Here is a 23,283-nt window from a genome sequence, read left to right as displayed (position 1 = left end):
CTGCATTGGCCTTTGCGCCTCGTGTTATCAGTTTCGTGGCGCGAGCGCGCGTTGTTTCTTGTTCTTTGATTATTCAATACTTTCTCTTTCTCTTTCTCTCCCCCTTGTTTGTGGTCATTTGCGAGAATCGAGTCTAAGATATCATGGATGTTTTCTATGTGAAAGAAGAGACGGGGTTGCGATAGTGGGGTTTATCTTCGTGTCCCCCTCCATCCTTGATTCCCGTTTGGGCACGGGGTAGAGTTCCGCGTTTCTCCTTCCGTCATCATCCCCCGCCCCGCCGCCCTGCGCCATCCTCTTCTACCTCCCTTCGCCTCTCCATCTTTGTTCCTAAATTTAGAAGATGCATATACCTCACCCTTTTTTATTTTTACCGTTGGATTTAATTGTGAAAGACTGCCAAATCTAATGGTAGAATAGATGTGAGGGTAGTTTAGTCATAAAAATCTATTTTTGTCCTTAATTGATCTTATTGGATACCTCAGGGGAGGTAGATGCAAAGTGTCCATTTATTTGGACTAAAAATGACATGGACCAAACCTCAGGGGTGCAGATGAAAATTACCCTAAAAAATAATATAATCTTTAGGATGTATTTTTTTTAATTAATTTACCATTCTAATTGAAAAAGAGATAGTTACCAATTTGACGTACTCATGAAGTGTTTGTGTTCTCTACCAAAAAAATAAAAAAGGAAGTGTTTGTGTTCTTAGCCATATATTTTGGGTGTCCTTGAAATTCTACCTTTGTTTTATTAATCCATATCTACCATCCACTAATCCAACGGTCAAACGAAACAAAAGAACTGAAATCCTCTCCTGATGCCACTTTATTGTGTCTTTATCTTTCTTACTGGGTAAAATTTAGAATATGGTATCATTTTTTCACCCCCAAAAAAAAATGGTGTCATTCTGCGTTCCCATTTTTGTTGTTTTATAGTGAAATGAAACTTCCCCCGGTCTCTCTCTCTCGTTCTGCTCTTTCTTTTCCAATGTCGACGAGCCAAAGCCATCATCATCTCCTGAGATTGGTCCTTAGTTGCAGAAAAATCACTGCCCAAGTCACCAATCCTAGAACGGAATCCATAGTGGCCATGGCTTCTTCATCCGAGCAAGAATTCATGGCCCAATACAGAGCGAAGCTCAACAGTTTCCCGAGATCTCATAGCGTCTGGGACGCAAAGGTCGCATCGAGGGTCGGGGAGAAATTGGGGTTTCGTCTCAGAGAAATTGGCGTTTCGGATGTAGAAATCGACCCTGAGGAGGAGCTCTCCAGGCCGGTCCATTACAGGAGAATGGTTATGCCTCTGTTCGATTCGATGAAGCGGATTGGGGTTGGCGTGTCGGGGACCGAGAAATTGGAGTCCCAGTGATCGAGGTGAGTTGATTCTTGGTTTGGGGTTTCAATTGGGGTAGATCAATTTGAGCCTCCAATTTTCATTCTTGGTTTATGATACTTTAATTATACCGCACTATAAGAATAGCTGTATATTTATTGAGTTGCAAGAGAAAAAGAGAAAATCCTTGTAACGGAATTGCCTGGTTTTCGAATAAAATTTTTTACTTCACGAGTTCTTAAAAATGAAATTCGTGTTATGAAATATCGGTATTTCCCTTTAATTATGAAACTTGGGTGTGGAGACTTTGCGTTGGTAACATAAAACATGGAAGTGTTCCTAAATGAAAAGGAAATCTTTTCTTTTTCTAGTAACAGAAAATTAAAAAAGAAAATATTTTGAGGTTTGGCTATCAATGTCGGGAAAAGTTTTGCAAGTTCAGTTTCTGTAGGCAGCATGAAAAAATCTCAATTATTTGGCAAGATCTGATCCACATTTGGTTGTTGACATAAGATCTTTAGTTTACTTTGTTTTAGTTCATATGGGTTGGTTATGTGGTGAATTGGTGATTACTTATGGTAGTTTGTTTTTCTTGTATGGGACTTTGTTTATTACTTTCTTCTTTGAGTTGTTTCTAGTTTGGGTTTCTATTCTGATGTAAGAGACTTTTCTCTATTTTCATGTGATTCAGTGAGAGAATTACATTGAGAATTGAATGAAATATTCAGTGAAAGCCATACTTGTTGTGACCTTAAGGTGGCATTACATGATTGAATCTAAGTCTAGAAGGGTTTGTGGTTTTGATGTAAAGCAAATTCTAGTTTTGTGTTTTGATATTAAACCCTTAAATTTGGTTCACTCTAGGATCCTCTCTCTAAGAATCAACAATCTTATGGGAGATTTCTTGGAGGAGTCAGGGTTCCAACTGCCCAACCAACACTCAGTGGGTTGGCTGGGCTGGAGTCATTTTGCTATGATCGACTTCAGATCTGGATGGGTTGGGTGGGTAGGGGTTTAAGCTTGCAGCTAGGGGAATTTTAGGTTTTAGGGTCTTGCAGCAAAGGAGATATCAGGTCTTGGAGCAAACGGTTGGGTCTAGGTAGGTCTTGGAATGAAGGTAAGTTGCTGATTATGGTTCTTGATAGAATCTTTTCTCTCTTTTTTCTTTCTTTCTTGCAACTTGGACTTTCTTGGTTTTGTTGATGGAATCTTGCTGCTTCTTTTTTCCCTCCCTTTTCTTTCTCTTGCTATCTTGATCTTTTCTTGGATTAGGAAAAATTCTGCACTTGGGTTTTCTTGATTTCCTAAGTTGCTGCAGGTTAAAGAAGAAGAAAAGAAGGAAGAAAGGGAAGGAGAAGGGCTGTACTGGAGGTCTTGGGTTAGGGGAAGGGTAGGGGATGGAGGGGTTGAAGGGGAAGGGGTCCTACTGGTGTGGTAGGGTTTAGGAAAGGGCAGGGGCTGTCTGTGATAGAGGGGAGGCTTGCAGGTGGGTTAGGAGAAGGGGGAAGGGCTGGAATGGGTTTGTACTTACTTGGAGGTCGATTCACGTTGCTCGAATCCAAGAACTCTTGCTGAAATTGAAGAAGAAACACTCCAAATCTCCCATGGCCCTCCCAAGAAGACCACAACCTTACTTATCTCCAAACTCAAAATTTTATTAATCAATTTCAACATGTGGTTACATGGTCTGAAGGCTTTATTTATAGCCTCAAATAATGTTGAGAAACACTATGTTGGTAGAATGGCTTATTGTGATTAGTGTGATCTCAAGCCCTTTATTTATAATAAAATGGAAACAATATTATTACATAAATACCCTTACTTGGGTAACAAGAAATAGAAATTTACATGTACACAAACTCTAATTTAACTCCTAATAGAATCCAACATTCCCCCTCAAGTTGAGGCATAGATATTAGTCATCCCCAACTTGCCCACAATAGGAAGAAAAACTCCTTCTTTCAAACCCTTAGTAAAAACATCTGCCACTTGGTCTTCAGACCTCACAAAAGGCATGCAGATAAGCCCTTGTTCCAGCTTTCCTTTGACAGAAAACCTATCAATTTCAATGTGCTTAGTTTGATCATGTTGCATCGGATTATTAGCAATACTAATAGCAGCCTTGTTGTCAAGAGTATAACATCATAGGGTTTGGAACTTGGACTCCAATATCTTGCAACAAGCCTTTCAACCATAGTAGCTCACAAACTCCACGAACTATAGCTCTATATTCAGCTTCAGTACTAGATAAAGCTACCACATTCTGTTTCTTACTTCTCCAAGTAACTAGATTACCTCCAACTAAAGTACAATAACCTGAAATTGACTTCTTGTCTGGAGATCCAGCCCAATCTGCATCGGTGTATGCTTCCTACTCTTAGATTATTAGTGGGTGACAAAAGTATTCCTTTTCCAGGAGTTCCCTTCAAATACTGTAGTATTCTTTTAACAACCTTCATTTGAGCTAAATATGGATCATGCATGAATTGGCTCACTATCCCCACAACATAAGCAATGTTTAGCCTGGTGTGGGACAAGTAAATAAGCTTCCCTACTAGCCTTTGGTATCTTCCTTTGTCCACTGGTTCTCCCTTTTTTCTTTAAGTTTAACTCCAGCTTCAATAGGGGTATTAACTGCTTTACACTCCAACATTCCCACTTCTGATAATAAATTTAGGACACACTTTCTTTGGGATAGGAATATACTTTCTTTGATCGAGCTACCTCAATCCCTAAGAAGTATTGTAACTTCCTTAGATATTTAATCTTAAAATCTCTGCCAAGAAAGTCCTTCAACCTTTGAATTTCTTCACCATCATTCCTTGTGATGACAATATCGTCTACATAAACAATGAGAAGTGTGATGTTAGTACCTGACTTCTTGACAAATAGTGTATGATCAACATTGCTTTGCTTGTATCCAATAGAAGTCATTGCCTTTAAGAGGCGTCCAAACCAGCATCTAAGAGACTGTTTTAACCCATAAATTGACCTCTTCAACCGACAAACTTCCCCTACAGTATTGTCATCGGAGAAAGCATGCGGGATTTCCATGTAGACTTCTTCCGCTAATTCCCCATGTAAAAAGGCATTCTTTACGTTTAGGTGCAAGTTCCAGTTTTTGTTCACAATTATAGACAACAGAACCCTAACAGTGTTTAGTTTTGCAACAGGGGCAAAAGTCTCCTGATAATCAATCCCATAGGTCTGGGTAAACCCCTTTGCAACTAGTCTAGCCTTCAACTTATTGACTGATCCATCAATATTTTGTTTAACCACAAACACCCATCTACAACCCACTGGTTTTTTTCCTGGAGGAAGTGTAACCAGCTCCCAAGTATCATTTTTCTTCATTGCCTGCATTTCCTCTACCATAGTTGCCTTCCATCTCTTATTAGTATAGGCTTCTTGCCAACTTTTAAGAATAGATATAGATGATAGAGAGGATATAAAAGCACGGTTAGAGTCAGAAAAAGAGTCATAAGAGACATATTTAGCTATGGGATGCTGAGTGCAAAATCCGACTCCTTTCTTCACAGCAATAGGAAGATCATAAGAAAATACCTCAAGGGAAACAATAGAATTTGATTCTAGAGCAGGAGACTGAAGTGGTAACATGTCACTTTTCTCCACCTACTTTAGCCAGTTGTAATTCTTCCTCTGATAAGCCTGCACCTCCTTATTTTGGTCAATCTGGTTTTGAAATACCTCAATAGTGTGCCTCACAGGAGTGGTCTCTCCCTGGCTAGGTTCTTCACATGGTTTAGAAGACGAAAGGGGAGGATTAGAGTCCTCAGGTATACTGGCCGAAGTCTCCCCCGGTCAAGAAACTCTTCTTGAACTCTTAAGTTGTGTTGGTGTGTGATAGGAAGATCTAGAGTTGGAAAGAACACCTCTTCTCTAGGACTCTCCCCTTGGAGAGTTATATAGTAAGGGTAAGACTCATTAAAAATTACATCCATGGATACAATGGTTTTCCTGGAAGAAGGATGATAACATTTGTACCCTTTTTGAGTAACAGAATACCCCAAAAATATGCAGCGTAAGCCACGCAGGGAGCCAACTTACTCTGGTGGGCTGTGATTCTGGCATAACACACACATCCAAAAATCTTTGTGGGAATAATAACAAAAGCGACTCCCTGGAGAATCTCTTTAGGACATATAAAACCAAGTATCCTACTGGGCATCCTATTCATAAGGTAAGAAGTAGTAAATATAGCATCACTCCAATATTGGTCAGGTACATTCATAGCAATTATAATTGAACGGGCTATTTCTAAAAGATGCCAATTCTTCCTTTCGGCAACCCCATTTTGGGCAGCCGTATCAACACAACCGGTCTCGTGTATTATGCCAGAGTCAAAGAGATATCTCTGAAATTCACCATCAATATACTCTGTGCCATTGTCACTGCGAAGGATCTTCACAGTGGCATTGAACTGAGTTTTAATCATATTATGAAAATCACGAAAACATCGAAAAACCTCATTTTTTTTGTTTTAAAAGATAAATCCATGTAGAACGAGAGTGACAATCAATAAAAGTAACAAAGTACCTATGGCTAGTAATAGACACACGTCGGTAGGGGCCCCACACATCAGTATGAATTAGCTCAAAAGGAATAGATTTTCTATTATGAAGAGAAGGTAAATAAGTAGAACGAGTTTGCTTTGCAAAAATGCAGGCTTCACAAAAAAAAATCATCCTCGTTACAAGAAGAAACCAAATCAGGAAATACTTTCTTATGAGTTCCTAGAGGGGGTTGACCTAGCCTACGGTGCCATTGATGAAGGTCTAATATTACCGAATGGACCTGATTAGAAGATGTATTTAGAGCATAAGTAGATCCTCCAATTGGCTCGAGCAAATAAAGTCCGTTGTCTAGTTTACCACGTCCAATCTCCTTCCCCGTGACCAAATCCTGGAAGACACAGTAAGATGGAAAAAATGTCACTTTATAATTAAAGTCATGTGTAAAACTATTGATAGAGAGCAAGTTAGTAGAGAAAGAGGGAATATGTAAAACTTTAGACAAAGAAAGTGATGGAGAATGCTGAATGGTCCCTTTTCCAGCAATGGAAGAATAGGAGCCATCAAAAATTTGAACTTTATCATTTCAAGAAGTTGGAGAATATTGTAAGAAAAAGGAGGATAAACCTGTCATATGATTTGTGGTTGCTATATCAATGATCCAAGGAGTAGAAACTGAAGGAACTTGGAAGCCTGTAAAAAATTTTACCTGAAGTAGCAAGGTAAGAGTTGGTATGGGTAGTAGAGGAAGCAGTGGTAGAGGCTGTACCGGCAATAGAGGATTGCAGAATACATCGCAGAGTAGCTAACTCCTCTTGTGAAAAACCAATGTTTGCAGAGGGTGTTGTGGAAACTGTCTCAGAAATATGAGCTTTCAGTTTTCCTCTTCTTTGTGCTCTTTTTTGCTAAAAATCAGTAGGCTTCCCATGGAGCTTCTAACAATTGGCCTTGGTATGATATGGTTTGTGATAGTGCTCACACTTGACAATCTCCTTAGCTGAATCAGATTTAGTGCTAACAGACTGTAAAGCTGATTTTGCTACAATAGGAGCATAAAACATGGTTAATCGACGGCTTTCCTCACACTGAACAAGGGCATAAGATTGTTCGAGTGTAGGAAAGGGAGAACGACTCGAATCTTATCAACATGTTTCCTATAAGTAGTCACATCATCTAGATTAGTGGGGTGATAATCCCCATAATGATCCAACTCCTGCCAAAGAGAGCACAACTCAGCATAATATTGGGCCACAGTCAGTTCCTTTTGGGTAGTCTCATGAAGCTTCTTTCGTAGCTCATAAACTTGTGCATCATTTTCCAACTGTCCATATGTTTCAGGAGTAGCTTTTCAGATTTGGGCTGCAGCATTAAGTAATAGGTATCCACTTGCAATATTTGGATTCATGGAATTCAAAAAGAATGACATAATAAGAAAGTCATTCGAGATCAAATTATCCTGTGAAACACCTGTGGTAGTAGGTTGTATAGTAGTGCCCGTAATGTGTCCAACAAGTCCTCTTCCAGCAATAGTCAAGTAAGCAGATCGAAACCAGATCAAATAATTTGTTCTATCAAATCTTATTGAAAGAGGATGAAGAGTGGGATAATGTGTGGAGCCAGTGGGAGCAATAATACCATCGGTAGTTGACATGTTGAAAAATTGCTGCAGCTTCTTCAGTCGTCACCCTTCAATTGAAACATCGCAGAATGTAATAGCCAAACCACGATTCAAAATGTGCATATAAGAAACACCATGTTTCTTTCTTTCTTCTTCTTTTTTTTTTTTTTTTTTTTTGAAAAATGACAAATACGTCCCTAACAAATCTGAATTTACAATTAAGTCCCTAAAATTATGCAAATTTACACATAAGTCCTTGAAAACTTATAAATTTTCAATTGGGCCCCTGAAAATATTTATAAATTTGCAAATAAGCCCCTAAAAATATGCAAATTTACCAAAATATCCCTGAAAGAATTTAAATTTACAAAACCAAACCCCTCTAACCTACGATTTTTGTTCCGTGGAGGAGAAGGGACGAGGAGAAAACCTGGTTCGATTCAAAGCAGGAGTAGCTTCTTCTCTTCTACTTTCCTCTTTTTTCTGGTTTGATTCAAAGGAAGAGCAGCTTCTTCTCTTCTACTTTCCTCTTTTTTCTGGTTCGATTCAAAGCAGGAGTCTGAATTTACTTTTTTTTTTTTTTTTTTTTCTGTTACTGTTCTTCTCGAATCGAGGCGGTACTGAAAAAAATGCCAGCAGCGATAAGTTTGGCAGCCGTGAGGTTTCCGATGCAGCAGCAACAAGCAGCAGTGAGTTTTGCAAAGTTGTGCGATGCAGCAAGCAGCGGCGGTGGTGCTTCTCTTCTTCTTTCTGTCTGATTTTTTTTCTTCCCTATTGTGGTAATCAGGGAGCTGGTTACAGAAAATTTCAGAGAATTAAGAATTTCTGAAAAATTCTGCAACGGTGGTTGTAGAAGAAAGAAAGAGAAATTCTACAATGAGTTTGCAAAAGAAAAAGGAAATCTGCGATGGGTTTTGCAGAAAAAAAAAAGAAAGATCCTAATCGAACTTAGGCTCTGATGCCATGTTGAGAAACACTATGTTGGTAGAATGGCTTATTGTGATCAGTGTGATCTCAAGCCCTCTATTTATAATAAAGTGGAAACAACACTATTACATAAATATCATTACTTGGGTAACAAGAAATAGAAATTTACATGAACACAAACTCTAATTTAACTCCTAGTAGAATCCAACAAATAAAGAAATAAAAAAGGACTTTAAGTTGGAAAACCAGTCAGAACTCTAACTAGCTTATCTAGACCAACTCAACTACTTCGTTGACTAAGTCGCTAACTCAAACTAGAAAACTCCATAACTAACTCTAGGTGACTTTAATCCAAATTCCAAGAGTAGATATGGAGTCCTAAAAATAAGGAAATTAAAGTGGAATGGAATTATGGGATCCCAACATAACTTGAATCTCACTTGACTAGGTCTCTTAAATAACTTGCAAAATACTAATTAGAAAAATAAAATAAAAATATCTCTAAGGTTCAGACAACATGCTGGACTCGATGGGACCCAGACCTAATTGTCACAAATTTGAGAAAAAAATACCAAAATACCCCTGGATTGTGCTAGGGGTCCTAGGGTTTGGGGAATCAACCCTAGGCCTTATGGAACCCCTAATGATTTACATCTAGTTTGGAGGAAGGGTTGAAGAGTGTTAGATAGTTGAAGGTTCTTGCCTTCTCGTTTCTAATGGAGAAGATGTAACTTGCAAAATTTCTAGGGTGTAAATATGGGAAGGGGCTGGAGTCTAAGGTCGAAGGTAGGGGATTAGGTCTAGGTCTGAATTCTACGAGGGGAATGGCCTAGCTCTAGGGTATAGGCTCCTATGGGCTAGGTTTAAAGTATCTCACGATACAATATGATGCTAACCGTAACATATCCTTATTGGATACAACCGATACATTACACTTCGATACGTCTCTTTATTGGTTTGCATTAAAATACATTGGTCGGTAAGATGTACTCAATGTGAGACAATATTTCTCTTAAAATCCCCAGACCGATATGATACTTGACACCGATACTTTTAAACCTTGCCTATGTGGTCTAGAGTAGCTGCTGCACTTCTGTTTACTGTTTTCTGGAATTCCAGAAGTCTCGCAAAGTTTAGAACAGGAAAAGAAGAAGAAAAGGATAAGGCGAAGGGGCTGTGACTTGGTTTAGGGTTAGGGGAAGGTAGGGTTAGTTAATAATGAGTGGGGGAGGATCCTACAGCTGCCGCAGGGTAGGGGAATTCTGCAATGGCGAGGGTTGCTGGAATTGCAGGAAACTAGGTTAGGGAGGTAAGGGGAGACAGATGGACTAGAAGAAGGGGGAATGGGTTAGGATGAAGGGAAGAAGGGGGAATGGGTTAGGCTGAAGGTTAAGGAGCTGATACTTGAAGTTGAAGGATACTTGCTGGAAATTGAAGAAACTTGCAGAACATTCAGTCTTGTAACTGCCGCAGGCTTCCCCAAAGGAACCTCATGACTCCTCTTGCCTCAAACACTCAATCAGTGTTTACTAATTATTTTGACTTGCTGATTACAGAGAATGAAGCTTATTTATAGCCTCTAAAACGAAAACAGAATAGGACTCAACTTAAGAAACCAACTCGGTTTCTAACTTGCAATCCGATCAATACTTTAACTCACACAAAGAACCTTCAACTGTAGGGAGCTCCAATTTGAATTCTAAGAGTAGATGTTGATTCCTTGCAAGGACTAGAACAACCTTAATGGACTCCTTCACAAACTAGCGATCCAACCCTAATTGGGAATCTTCAATAAAATACAAAATAAGGACTCAATTTCAAAATTAAAAGTAGATCTAAAGTCCCACAAACATCAAACATACTGGACCTAATGAAACCCTAAGTTGATTCAACTGAAAGTGTAAAATTATCAAAATGCCCCTATACTTTGATGAATTTTCCTGGGTTGCTGGTATGGCCGTAGGATACTGGTAAGCCCCTCTCATTATGTGTCCTGGATCTGGTTTACATCACTAAAAGAAGGTTCTCAATGAGGAAGATTGGTGTCATATAATATCTTTCAGAGCAGGGTGCAGTGCAACAATAACTTGTGTACCCTAGTGATTCAGTCAGCAATGGCACCAATTTTCACTATCGATGTTTTATGCAAGTTGGTTGAATTCTAAAGATGAAGCCTCATCTGAATCCCAGAAGGTTGTATTAGTAAAAAACAAGACATTGATCTCAAGATTAATGGAAGGTGTTTGTTCACCTATCCCATCGGTTGACTTATTGGACAGGTACAGTGTGATTTCCTCCCTTTGAACATCTACCACGTTTTTTTTAGCATTGTGGGTGTGAGCATGGAAATAAATCTCAGTGGCAATATACAGTTTTGATCTAGATCTCTTGATTTTTCAGGAAACAGAAATGAAGCCTCAAGGCAGTTTTAAAATATACTAAGTTTTGGGTCTTTTGACTAGTGTTGATCAGTTTCAACAGTATTTTGAAATTTTGATAGTTTCGACTAATAAGTCTCAAGTTTTCAATTATCTTAACCTAGTTCAAGCTATCCTGTCTCAGGTTTTTTAACCCACCCAATACATGTCGAGTTTTGGCCAAAAGATACCAGTTTCCTACAAGTTTCAACCAAAATTTTGATTTTGGCTAGTCATTACCCTGGTTGGCAACAAAATCATTATCCTTCCTGATGAGAAGGCATATTCCTTTCAGCATGGTGGGCTTGTGAATTATGATGAAGTTCTGTCTGATTGAAAATTTTCCATATATCAAAATTAACCAGGACAACATTCCTGGACCTCATCCAAACTTGATTCTGTCAATTTCATTTCAGGAGAGACGGGCTGATAAAGTTTCTTTAGCCAAACATCACGCACTATGGAGGCCAAAACCAACAACTTTCCTAAACTAGTTTTTTCTGGTCTGGAAGCTTTGGTAGTCAACATAAGATCCTTAGTTTCTTTTGCTTATTTTTTATGGATGGGTAGATTATATAGCAAATTCTTGGGTTTTTTTTTCTTCTTTTCTTTCTTTCCTCTCTCTCTTATATGTGGCTTAGTTATAGTTTCTTCTGTGTGTTGTTTACATGTTGTTTGGGTTTCTTTCTGATGTAAGAATCTCGTCTTTATAATCATATGATTTGGTAGAAAGTATTAAATAGAGAATTGAATGAAATATTGAGTGAACTTTGGGCCATCGGTGTTGACCATACTGTGGCTTGACTGTGGTCACTAGCTTCATCTTTTATTTTTTTCCCGACTATTTTTCCATCTTAGGTGCTCTTCCTGTTTTCATTTTCTCCTACCATTTCCTTAGTTCTTCTCCCATCAGCATACCCTGAAACCTCCCCTTCTCCGATGCTAGATAGACTTGCAACAGAGTAAGATTAAAAAAAAAACCCCAACTTCTTTCCTTCAAAAGCTACTAGGTGTCTTGCACCTTTTGTGTGATCCAAGCAGTAGAACATTTACATCAGAAACTTGCTCTGTTGTGAGCTGTAATCAACAGGGCCTGTTCATCTTTCTACTACCAGTTGTATTTTCAGAGCTCTTCAGCTGATTCCTTGGATGTAAATCTTGTACTTCAGCTAGAATCGTGGTGCTGCTGTTGAACCAACTCCTCCTAAGACCCTGTTTCGATTACTGTCTTTGGGAGAGAGCTGGGTTCTTCAAAGCCATCCAATCCTTTGAAGATTTATATCAGAAACTGGTTTTGTCATGAGAGGTAAATTAACACAGGCCTGTTCATCTTTCTACTGTCAGCTGTATTTTTCAAAACTCCCAGCTGATTCCTTGTATCTTATTCCTGTATTTTGGGTAGAACTAGTAGTGCTAGGGGTGGACAACTCCTCTCAAGACCTGGTTCTTTGGACAGAGCTGAGTTGCATAAAAAACTGGTACTGTTATGAGGTGTAAATAGACACAGAGGACTTTTGAGTTTGCTACCACCAGCTGTATTTCTAAGGACCCTTCCTTAGCTCATACCATACCAGGCATTTTAATCATTTACTTTGGATGTAATCAGTAGAGTTGGGATTAACAACTTCCTCTAAGGAGCCTGGTTCAGTTGCTGCCTTTTAGCAAGAGCTGGGTTCTCCAAATCCTTACTGAATTCTGCCACAGCTCTTAGCTGAAAGTAAGGGATGTCTGTTCTGTTCACAATTTATTTTATTTTATTAACCCTTGTTTTGCCATAGCCATCCCTTCTGTTTCCATTTCCTCCTTGTCCTACTTTGACTTCTACCTTCTGGTTTAGTCTTTATACTAAGCATATTATAAATTCTTTTGCTCACTTTTTGCTGCTCTAACAAATTATAACTTTGGAATTCGCTTGTGGATTTCAACCTACTTATAGAACTGCTGCCTATATGTAAGTGTTGATTTATTCACTTTTAGCTGCTCTAACATATTATAACTTTGGAATTCGCTTCTGGATTTCAACCTACTTATAGAACTGCTGCCTATATGTTAGTGTTGATTTATTCACTATTCTGCGACTAAAATTGGACTTTTTGAGTGTTTTCTTGTATCAGTGGACCACAATCGATCCCATAACATTTATACTTATCAGGATTGCACCAGGCTCATAGAAAACCTCTATTATGGTTCTTCAGTACTTTTGGACTCCACCAAGGACCCTACACTTTCCATAAATTATGTGATAGATATTTGCTAGCTAGCTTGGCATTTCAGATTTGTGTAAATTAAGGAACAAATTGATGAGAGAGTCTGAAAATCTCTCTTCAGCTGAGATGATACTGCATAGACTGATCTGCTATACCCATGGAACGATTTCTCGTTCGTTTCGCCCGGCAAACTGGGTGAAACGGCGCCGACACCATGGGCGGTGATATCGCTGGATTCGCTGCTACTTCAGTACTCAGTACACCATGGCCGGCGATATCTTTTTCTTTCTCTTTCTTTCTTCTTCTTCTCCGGCAATGTTGCCGCTGCTGTTTCTTTTTCTTTCTCTCTTTCATTATTCTTCTTCTTCTCCGGCGATATTGCCGCTGCTGTTTCTTTTTCTTTCTCTCTTTCATTCTCCTTCTTCTCTCCTTCAACGATATTGAAGGATGAAGATATAGTTTCGCCGGAAAATCGTCAGAAAATCGTGGTTTCTCCGGCGAAAGGTTGAAATCTCGGTTTCGGTCCATTTTGGGCGAATTTCGCCGAAACTAAGTTCCATGGCTATACCTAAATAAGATATGATCAGGGATAGGGCTACGTCTCATCTTGTCCAATAAACTTCTTCCCAGATTTCCAAATCAAGATGGCTATTAATGTCCTTTTAGTTAATAGGCAAGCTACATCTTCATTTGGTAACGACTAACCATTGAGTTTCTGAGTAGGTGTTCCACAGAATTAGCTCCGGTGGTGTTCCATTTATTTATTTATTATTATTATTATTATTTTTTAATAGTTTATCAAACCCCAAGCACTCCACTTTAATGCCAAATTATAGGTTATTGGATTCATGAATACGAGATTTATACCTGTTTGGTTATGAAAATCCATGGATTCATAAAATAGAGATTCATCTTTTTACATTAAAAATGTGAATTTGTAGATTTATGGGTATGGGGTGAAATCTAGAGATTTCACGCTTACTATAAAAGCGTTAAACATTTGCGCATTCACAAAAATCACGTTGACCAAACATATTTCATTCCACGATTCAAGGTTAACCAAACAATTTACTTTATGAATTATAACTCAATAGATGTGAAATCTCTAGATATTTGAAATCTCCATATACATGTAACCAAATAGGTTCTAAGTCATTCAACTTTTGAATTTGAATGACCAATTGCCTTTAAGGGTAGTGTAATAACCGAATTACCCTCCTATACCTAACCATTAGGTCATCTTCCTTGTACACCTCACCAGAAACTGCCCACTACTGCCGGAAACCACCAACCCCTCCCCTGCGACCGTTGCCCCTACCTTCTCCCTTCCTACTGCCAAAAATCACCTCTTGTTATTCTTCCCCTTCATCTTCATCTTCTCTCAGTCTGCATACCGGTGCATCATTCTTTTCCAGGATAAAATGTCTCTATCAGGCACTCTATCGAACAAACTCTGCTAAATCAACCTTGCCACCACCCCCAACAAACTCAGTCAACAGAACATTGTTTGAAGCCAAATTTGTTTCATAAGTTGATCAAAAACGTTTCGTGTAGTATTTGCAAAACTCAAGTGTGGACTATCAAACCATTTCTGGTATCATGGTGTCTTCCATAGGTCTGAACAACAAGAGACAGAGTGAAATTATCAATGGTTACCCCTTCTCAAAGCCACATCTGAAGGAAAAGGGGCATGGATTCTTCTGGATTTTGGGCATTTAATTAAGCCTGGATCATGATATTCCAGATGTATGCATCAGGTGATGAGATTCGATTGAAGAGCAAGTGGGCATAGTGCAAATTTGAAGAATGGGAGAAGAGTTGACGCAAGAACTTGGCGAGGATGAAGTTGTTGGTGTCAAGGGTGGTTTTAAGGAACCTAGATCATTTCCCCGTTGTGCTCCCCAACGGCTTTACCACCACAAAATACAGTGAGGCTCACAAGTAGAAAAATGAGATTTTTTTTTAAATGTTTTTTTTTTAACTTGTGGGCCACACTGTATTTTGTGGTGGTAAAGCCGTCTCCCCTGACGAGGAGAAGATCCGGACTCGGTTTTAAGGATGAAACCGTGGATTTGTAGGAGGTGGTCAAGGTTAGTGCAGTTATCGAGCAAAGAAGCTATCTTCTTCTCGATGGTCTTGGTTTGTGGAAATTAAAGCACGAATGTAGCTGAGTGTAAGCGTTTCCAAAATAGCTTTATCTTTTTCTATAACATTCGAGGGGATTACTTTGCTTCGAACTTGAAATTGAGAAAACAAATAACAGAACGAGAGAAGATGAAGATGAAGAAGGGGAAGAATAATACCAGGTGATTTCCGGTAGGGGGAGGGGCAAGGTGGGGGTGGGGGTCGTTGGTAGGTGGAGAGAGTTTATTGGGAGGTGTAGGAATGGTCCTTTCACCCACCTAAGGGTTGAGTATGCAAAGGATGATTCAATCATTACACTATCCCTAAGGGCATTATGATTATTCACATTCAAATATTGAAGTGTATATCATATATAGACCCCTTGTATTTGCAATCAATTACATCTACTATCCTTAAAAAAATCAAATTACAGATGCCCTATAGTTAAGAATTGAAAGCTATAAATGGACAGTTCTGCTGAACTAGTAAAGATTCATTTACAATTGATTTTTTTCAACGATAGTAGATGTAATTGATTGCAAATATAGAGGTCTATATGTAATTTGTCCAAAACTGAATGATTTAGTGGATAGATGATCAAATTTTATAAAAGATTTACTCAATAAGATATTTTCAAAAATACTCAAATAGATTCTATTTTAAAAATAATTACTAGATCTCAAATTTTGTGATAACTTTTCTCGCCCAACTAATATTCTACTATGATATACCTAAATTACTCTCAAGTCTTTCATTGCAAATGATGAAACTGACTAATGATAAGATGACTGAGAGATACAAAAGATAGGATGTTGTTGGCCCTAGACTTGTCAAAAGAGTGAATAATTGGTAAACGTTTCCCACAAGTTTTTATATAAAAGACTTGAAGTTAATTTGGGTAATTCATGGTGAAATATTAGTTGGGTGAGAAAAATTATCACAAATTTTCGGATTTGGTATTTAGTTTTAAAAATAAGATTCATTTAAGTAAAAACTTTTTAAAGAATATCCTATTGAGTAAATCTTTCACAAAATTTGACTTCTCCTGTGATTTAACATAAACAAATAATTAGGGGTAACTTGTAATTTTTGGCACTGAAATGAAAGAGCATGCTTAGAGTTTCACCCTACTAAGTGGGTAAACTAAAAAAAAAAGATCCAACTTCCCTAGATGAGGTCTTGGGTTCGCACCCATTCGGCGGCATTAATATAAAAAAGCTCCCTTGAGGATGTAAATCGTGGTGCGCGCAAGCTCGAATGAACCTCATATCCAAAAGAAAAAAGAAAAAAAAAAGAAAAAAAAAAACTCACATATAATTATCATGTAAATCAAATTCTCTCTAGAGAATCGAGGAAAACATATTATATGGAGTTTAAACTTAAAACTATAAGATCAAATCTCTAACTCCTGAGTGATTCAGCCGCAGCCGCTTTGCAACTCCTCCATCAGCCGCCGCAACCCATCGGTCGGGCGTGGGCGGGAGCCGCCGGGTCTCTCCGCCCCCCGTTCCCCTCCGTCGTCTCTCTCTCCCTCGCCTCCCGCCCTCTCGTTCCCTCCCGTCTCTCCCGCCTCGTTCTCCCCGTTTCCCCCGCCCTCTCGTTCGCTCTCCCGTTTCCTCCCCGTCTCTCGTTTCTCTCTCCGTTCTTTCTCTCCCGGCTCTCCGGCTCCTCTTCCCGTCTCCGCCTCCCTTTCCCGCCTCCGTTCGCTTCCCGTTCCGGATCTGGTTTCCCCTGTCCGTGGTTGCCGCTTGTTTTGTTTCTTGTTTTTTTTTTTTTTTTTTTTTTTTTTTCGCGGCGTTTCGGTGCCCGCCGGGGCGTTTTTTGGTGCCGCGGCACTCCACTTTGGGTCGGGTTGGGCTTGCTGTCGCCTCGGCGTCGGTGGCGGTCTACCCTTCTCCGCCTCGTTGCTCCATCCCCCCGGGGTTTTGTGTCCTCCCTGGGCGTTTGTGGTTCCCCTTGTGGGTGTTTGTATCTCCCCTTGGGTGCGCGATCCATTTGGGCTGCCCCCCTCTCTCATTGCATGTGCGGTGGTCTCCGCCTTGGTTCGTTTCGAACTTTGTGTATCATGTCTTTTTTTAATTATTTGAAGTGTTGTTTAAAAAAAAAAAAAAAAAAAAAAAAAACTTTAAACTATAAACTTCAGAATTGCAGATAGGGCATTCCATTAATTGGAATGCTCTTTATGATCAATCTCTGTCAACATGTAGTTGGTATGGCTTCATAGGATAAATCGCACTACCTGTTCCCCAATAATAACCACTTTAGAATGCTCTTTATGATCTGTCTCTGTCTACATGTAATTGGTATGGTTTCAGGGGTACATGGCACCACCTGTTCCCCAATAAACCCATCAAGGAAAGACTTCTCTGAACCTGCAATGAAGTAGTTTGTGGTCTTCAGGATTTGAGAATGAGTGTTTACATATATATTATATATATTGATTTGAAAGTTTCTCATAGTTCGTTTGATTTCTTCCACGTGTTTCCAGCCACGGAGTTCCCTATGTCTTAAATGCATTTAAAACCATGGAGAAATTATAACGATCTTTCCACTACCAAAGTAAATAAAAGATGTGGATGTGTTTTCGGCAAAGTGGTGGGGGTCTCTATATAGAAGAATTAAGTTCAGGTAGGTCTAGAGTTTGAACTCTCATCCATCCACACTTTTCCCCTTCCCTATCTTTTAGGACAATGGACCCCAAGTTCAAATCATGTCTTTCATCGGGAAGAAAAATGTGTTCCCCAGACATTTCTCAATTATACAATAAAAGGTGGACTCTACCTCTGAATACTGACAAAAATAGATTATAATAGAGACCCTAGTGATTTCTATGGGGGTCTCACTTCTATTGTGTGATTTAGAAATGTCAAGGGAACACATTGTTCTGTTTAATGGGGAGCTGATCGGAACTCATGAGCCTCCGATGACCAACACAAAAACAAATAATAAATGATTAGCATGTATGCATTATGGGTAATAATTCCCCAGGATTTGCATTGAAAGCTCCCGGTGGCCATGTCAATTACTAAACTTGGCTATAAGCGTTAAGATTAGCTAAAAGTTATCAAAACTAAGGCAGATGTACATTTAAAGACCTAAAGACTTGTCAAGCCTTTTCATGATGTTGGTCCACAAGGAAAATTAAATTAAATTTGCGCAATCAAATTGTTAGGGTAAGATGGTCTATCATAACTTAAGGCACAATTTCAAGTATCCCATTTTTTTTCCGGTTGTGGTTAAAAGATCCCATGATATTAAGTATCCCATAACTTAATATGCTCTTTCCTTCCGCCTTCCCTGTTTCTCCTCTCCCGGCTCCTGTTTCCCTGCTTCCATCTCCCTGGTCTCCATCTTGGCCTTCCCTGTTTCTCCCTCTCCCCTCCTTCTTCACTTCTTCCTTTGTCCGGCCGCGGCCCCCCGGTCTTCTCCCGCCGCCCGTCTGTTTTTTTTTTGAACTACTCTTTGGTTGCCTCCTGGGCTCCGCCGTCCTCCGTGCTTGATCGATCGCCTCTCGGCTGCCGGTGGGTCCGACCGTCATCCGCACTTTTGATGCTACCACCGCAACAACCGCAAGAGTTTTGTATCCGGCCTTGTGGCTTGTTTTGGCTCCGCCCTCATGGCGTGTTTTCGCTCCGCCCTTGTGGCGTGTATTTTGTTCCCCTTTATGGGTGTTGATGTTTCGGTGCTGTAGTTGTTACAGCTTATGTTCTAAGGGTTATTTGGGTGTGACCCATTTTGGGCATGATCCTGTCTATTGCATGTACGACAGTTTGGTCACTTTCCGCTCCTTGGTTCGGTTCGAACCTTGTGTCTTCATGCAATTGTGTCTGTACTTTATTTAGTTCTCTGAATGAAGTGTTGTTTACCAAAAAAAAAAATCGATTTGTATTCATATTTGATATAATCAATATGATACATATTGATATGGCTCTCTTTTTTTCTTAAAGGGCATATGTACTTAATGATTCTAACTAGGACACCTTGAGCAAGGGAAGCACATGACTCAATATCTTGGGACAAATGTTGTCTTCCTAGGGATATGGGAGGCTTTGGTTTTAAAAAAAATAGAGGATGTCAACAAGGCTTCGCTCTTGAAACAAGGCTAGAGGCTCCTAAATAAACTTAACTCTGTCTGGGTCCGATGTGTGAAATCCCCTAGAATCCTAACCCATTGATTTCAAGACCGCAAACCCGAAGCTCGAGTAAATGATAACTTTGGACCATTCGAGTTGAGCCCGAGGTTCGAAAATTAAACCTATAGAAGTGGATGACCATGAAGAAGACTCGACCACTCTACTGGAGTTTAGGAGGAGAGAGAAAGTTAGTCTGGAAGGCATTAAAATGAGGTTTTAGCATGCCCGAAAACTTATGCTAGATGACTCAAATGCCGAGGTAAACTTTATCAATCATTAGGCCTTGAAATGAGCTTTCTACCCTCTGAAGCCCATCGGATCTGGATTATGAATGAAGGAGCTAGAGGGTTGATCGATTGGGGTCAGTTGCATAGTTGGATCGACTGCCCTTTACCCAGATTCGGGGTTGGTTTCGGGATTTTAGGTTTAAAACCCTATTTTATGTCTTTCATGCTTCATAAATGCATTTTTTTTATACTAGAGAGAGGCTGAGAGCTTGGGAGTGGAGAAAACCTTGAAGTTTGGTGGATTCTTGCACATGGTGAAGTGCCCAAGCGTGATTCATCGCGATAAAACACATGTAAATATAAGACATTCATTCCAACCACTTTTGAAGGTATTTATGGATATTGAATGCAATATTGTGGTGGTTGTTGATGTTGGGTAGTAATGAATACTCAATATTATCTCCATTTATGTCTCCCAACCCCATTAAATATTGGTTCATGCAACCCTTTTGCATTTGACACCGATTTGACCACTCTGAGACGCCCACAGGCAAACTTGGATGACCCAAATTGGGGCTTTTCATTTGGGAACTAATTAGGGTGATTGATAGGTGTTTTGGGGACCCTAATATTGTTATATTGAAGACCCCAAAACCCCTTTTTGAGTTGGTAATGAGTTCAAAATCAACCAAACTCGGTTGCAGCCCTAAGGTGGGCGGTCAACCAGCCTTGGTAGGCCTATCCAACTGCCCCTAGTCTGGGTGTGTGTTTTGGCCCCCTTAATACTCGGTTTATCCCCGATTGACGCTCATTTGATTTCTCATATTTCTAGTGTTATTTTGGGTCACTTGCACTCTCTTTTGTGGATCTCTTTGGAAATTGGAGATCAATCTTGTCTCTAACAGGTGAAGAAATACATTGTCATATCTTGTGTATTTAATTCATTTTAATTCTCATTTATATTGATGTTGTATATCTATTATGAAATGTGTGAGACTTTGCACGAATGGAAGGTAATCTGATGTTATGTTTATTTACTGTTCAATCTACATAAATGATAATTGTGAATATAATGTATTTGGATTGGATGTTGAGATACTATCCACTTGTATTTATATACCAACTTGGGTTGTGGATTCGCCCATTACCCTGGTGACTTTACATTCACTAAGATCTAATAGGTACATGGTCAATAAGTGTCTAATGTGTGGCTAATGAACCCTTGAGTATTACTACCCTTTCGACAAGAGTATTGAAGCCAAGTGTCTAGAGATGGTAATGGCTGGGTCTTATGAGCATCAAGCAAACCCACTGTCATTATGAGATGATAGAGTTGCATATGTTAGGATTAGGGCGTCCAAAAGATGGTTTGAGTGGCGTGAGGAACATGAAAGACATCCACCCAACATATGTGGATGATGATACGATTAAGGAATGGGTTCAACAGACACCTCTAGTTGAGGATACCATTCCTAGGTGGAAAATGATATCAAACCAAAAGGGCGCTAGGCATGAGGGAAGGTATCTGGACCATATATAGTACGATACTTTATGACCTTGCATGTGGCCTAGGGTTATCCTTGACACACACCAATTCTCAAACTAATGGTGATGTGAGAGAGTGGTGATCAAATTCACGGCCATGGTTTGATGTGACTTGACCCAACTATCGCGAAGAACCCAAGAAACGCCGCATGTTGAGGGAGAGTGATGAGACCACCAAGAGGAGGCCGATGTATAATTTAATATTTTTCCACCATAAAGACTCCATTGTTAGAGTTAAGAGCATCATTGCACACTCATTCATTCATTCATCTCATTCATCTCATTCTATATATATACATAGATTGCTTATTAAAATGTGTGGTGGATGCACAATATATGGTCATGTTGACCTCACTGAGTTTTGTTGAACTCATTCCTTTTATATATATGCTTTTTATATCTTATAATAGGTTATGAGGACTCTGTTCAAGTGGAGTTTGTTGCCACCAGAATTCTATAAGGGACTGACTAGCGAGGAGGTGGGGCCACATAGAGACTCGAGTTCATGTTTAGATTCCTCCTACAGAGTCGAGTACTATTGAGGATATGACAATTTCTTATGAGACTATAGTTGCCCTTGTGACTATTTGCTATATACTTCTCATTGAGCCTATAGATGATGGTGCTACCTAATCCTTGGAACCTCTTCGAGAACATAGACTTCTGCTGATAACAATCTTTTCTTAAACTCTAATAATTGATTTGACTAATTATGGGATAATGATTTTAAATTTAAATTTGTGCATAATTGTAAAAATATTTTAATACTTGATTTGATATTTAAATGTTTTCTTTCTCTTTGATTGTACATACTGTGTTGTGTTATGGATTTGGCCGTGAACCTAGATCCTATAGTGTATCACCCTTATGGGTATTCGAGTGTTGTTCACTTTTTTACTTGAAGGTTCTTAAAAAGTCTAGCTTTCTTACCTAGAATAGCTTACTTGGTGTTGTTTCTCAACTTGTAGGTATGGTCAAATGATAGGTGGGGAATGGCAAAGATACTTCTAGTTTGATTCATGGGTCTCATTGACCCATGATCATACGGTTAGTGATTTGAATCCCCTTTTCAGTCAAGGACTTAGAATCTTGTTGATGTGGTGAAACAATGAATTGCTTGTGTGAATGAAATATAACTTTCTTTCTCATTTCATTTCTCTTCTAAAATTTTGAATATAGTGTTGACTCGATAATAGGATGTATGGAAATCCCTTATTTCTGATTTCGGAGAGTCTACTACAAAGTATGCAAATTTTCAAAATCCTTATAAGCAATGGTGGAAATATTTTTGGAAGATTAAAGTGCATCCTAGATTTAAAATGATATTTTGGTGAATTTTGCATGAAAGAGTCTCCATCGAGCCACCCTTATTTGTTGGACAACCAATACAAGTATTTTCTATCTGTGTGATATTTATGTTAAATCAATATGACACTTATTTGTTGAATGTAATTGGGCAAGGTGAATATAGGCAGCATGACCACTGGGACTAAGAACAAAACAACTCCAAGAATACCTTCTTTTTTTGCCAAAAGAAAATAAAAACTCCAAGAATACAATATGATGGATTTGTGTTCTCATTTGATGCTAATTTATAACTCTGACAAATATATTCTATATTGGGTGTTGTCAATAGTAATGATTACATGTTATGCTATTTAGAATACAAGAAATGAATTTAGAATTCACAATACCCCAACAAATCCCAAGACCATCTTGGATTATGTGATTAATTGTAGTAAGGAATTATATCTAAACCCCCCCAAGAATTTGGGATACTACAGAGACTCGATTAGGCTATAACTCTATATAGGAATGCATTTGTAAAAGCATAAGAAAGATATGCATCAATAATTGTCTCTTACTATGAGAAAAAATTTCTCATGAAAAGAAGAAGAAATGAGAGTTACTAGAAGGAGGATCAATTAAAACCATATCATGGGGAGTGTTACATTGCGACAACACACTCAAGTCCACATTACATGTAATCCGGAGGGGATTACAAGTTTACAACATGTTGGGCAAGCTATGGCACAAGTTGAGAGTATATGGAGTAATATAGGAGTGATGGACATGTGCCCCACCTTGAGAGCCAAACCAAAACATGTCGAATGCATGTTAAAGAAATTGTGGAAGTAATGCCAAGGATCCGTGACAAGATGATCACTAGTTTTGAAAACAACTCTATCCTTAACGCACCATTTGTTTGCAAAATAAA

General features: G+C 39.0%; 1 protein-coding gene across 2 annotated transcripts; it reads left to right on the top strand.

Annotated features, from left to right (window-relative positions):
• The first annotated feature begins 900 nt into the window (after positions 1-900).
• On the top strand, positions 901-22,655 carry LOC149011072 (Ribosomal L18p/L5e family protein). Of its 2 annotated transcripts, none has more exons than XM_089161143.1 (2): positions 901-1,376; positions 21,476-22,655. In XM_089161143.1, the coding sequence occupies exon 1, from the start codon at positions 943-945 to the stop codon at positions 1,369-1,371; it is 429 nt and encodes a 142-aa protein (XP_089017269.1). In that variant the 5' UTR covers positions 901-942; the 3' UTR covers positions 1,372-1,376; positions 21,476-22,655. The 2 variants fall into 2 exon arrangements, with proteins under 2 accessions (XP_089017269.1, XP_089017268.1); XM_089161142.1 differs by lacking the exon at positions 21,476-22,655 and adding an exon at positions 11,246-14,964.
• The last annotated feature ends 628 nt before the right edge of the window (positions 22,656-23,283 follow it).

This window comes from Hakea prostrata, chromosome 7 (genome assembly GCF_041222555.1).
Source record: "Hakea prostrata isolate BN-2017 chromosome 7, UWA_Hpros_2, whole genome shotgun sequence".
NCBI classification, from domain to species: Eukaryota; Viridiplantae; Streptophyta; class Magnoliopsida; order Proteales; family Proteaceae; genus Hakea; species Hakea prostrata.
Note: the sequence above shows the minus strand (reverse complement) of the source record. Positions and strands in the feature narration are given on the sequence as shown.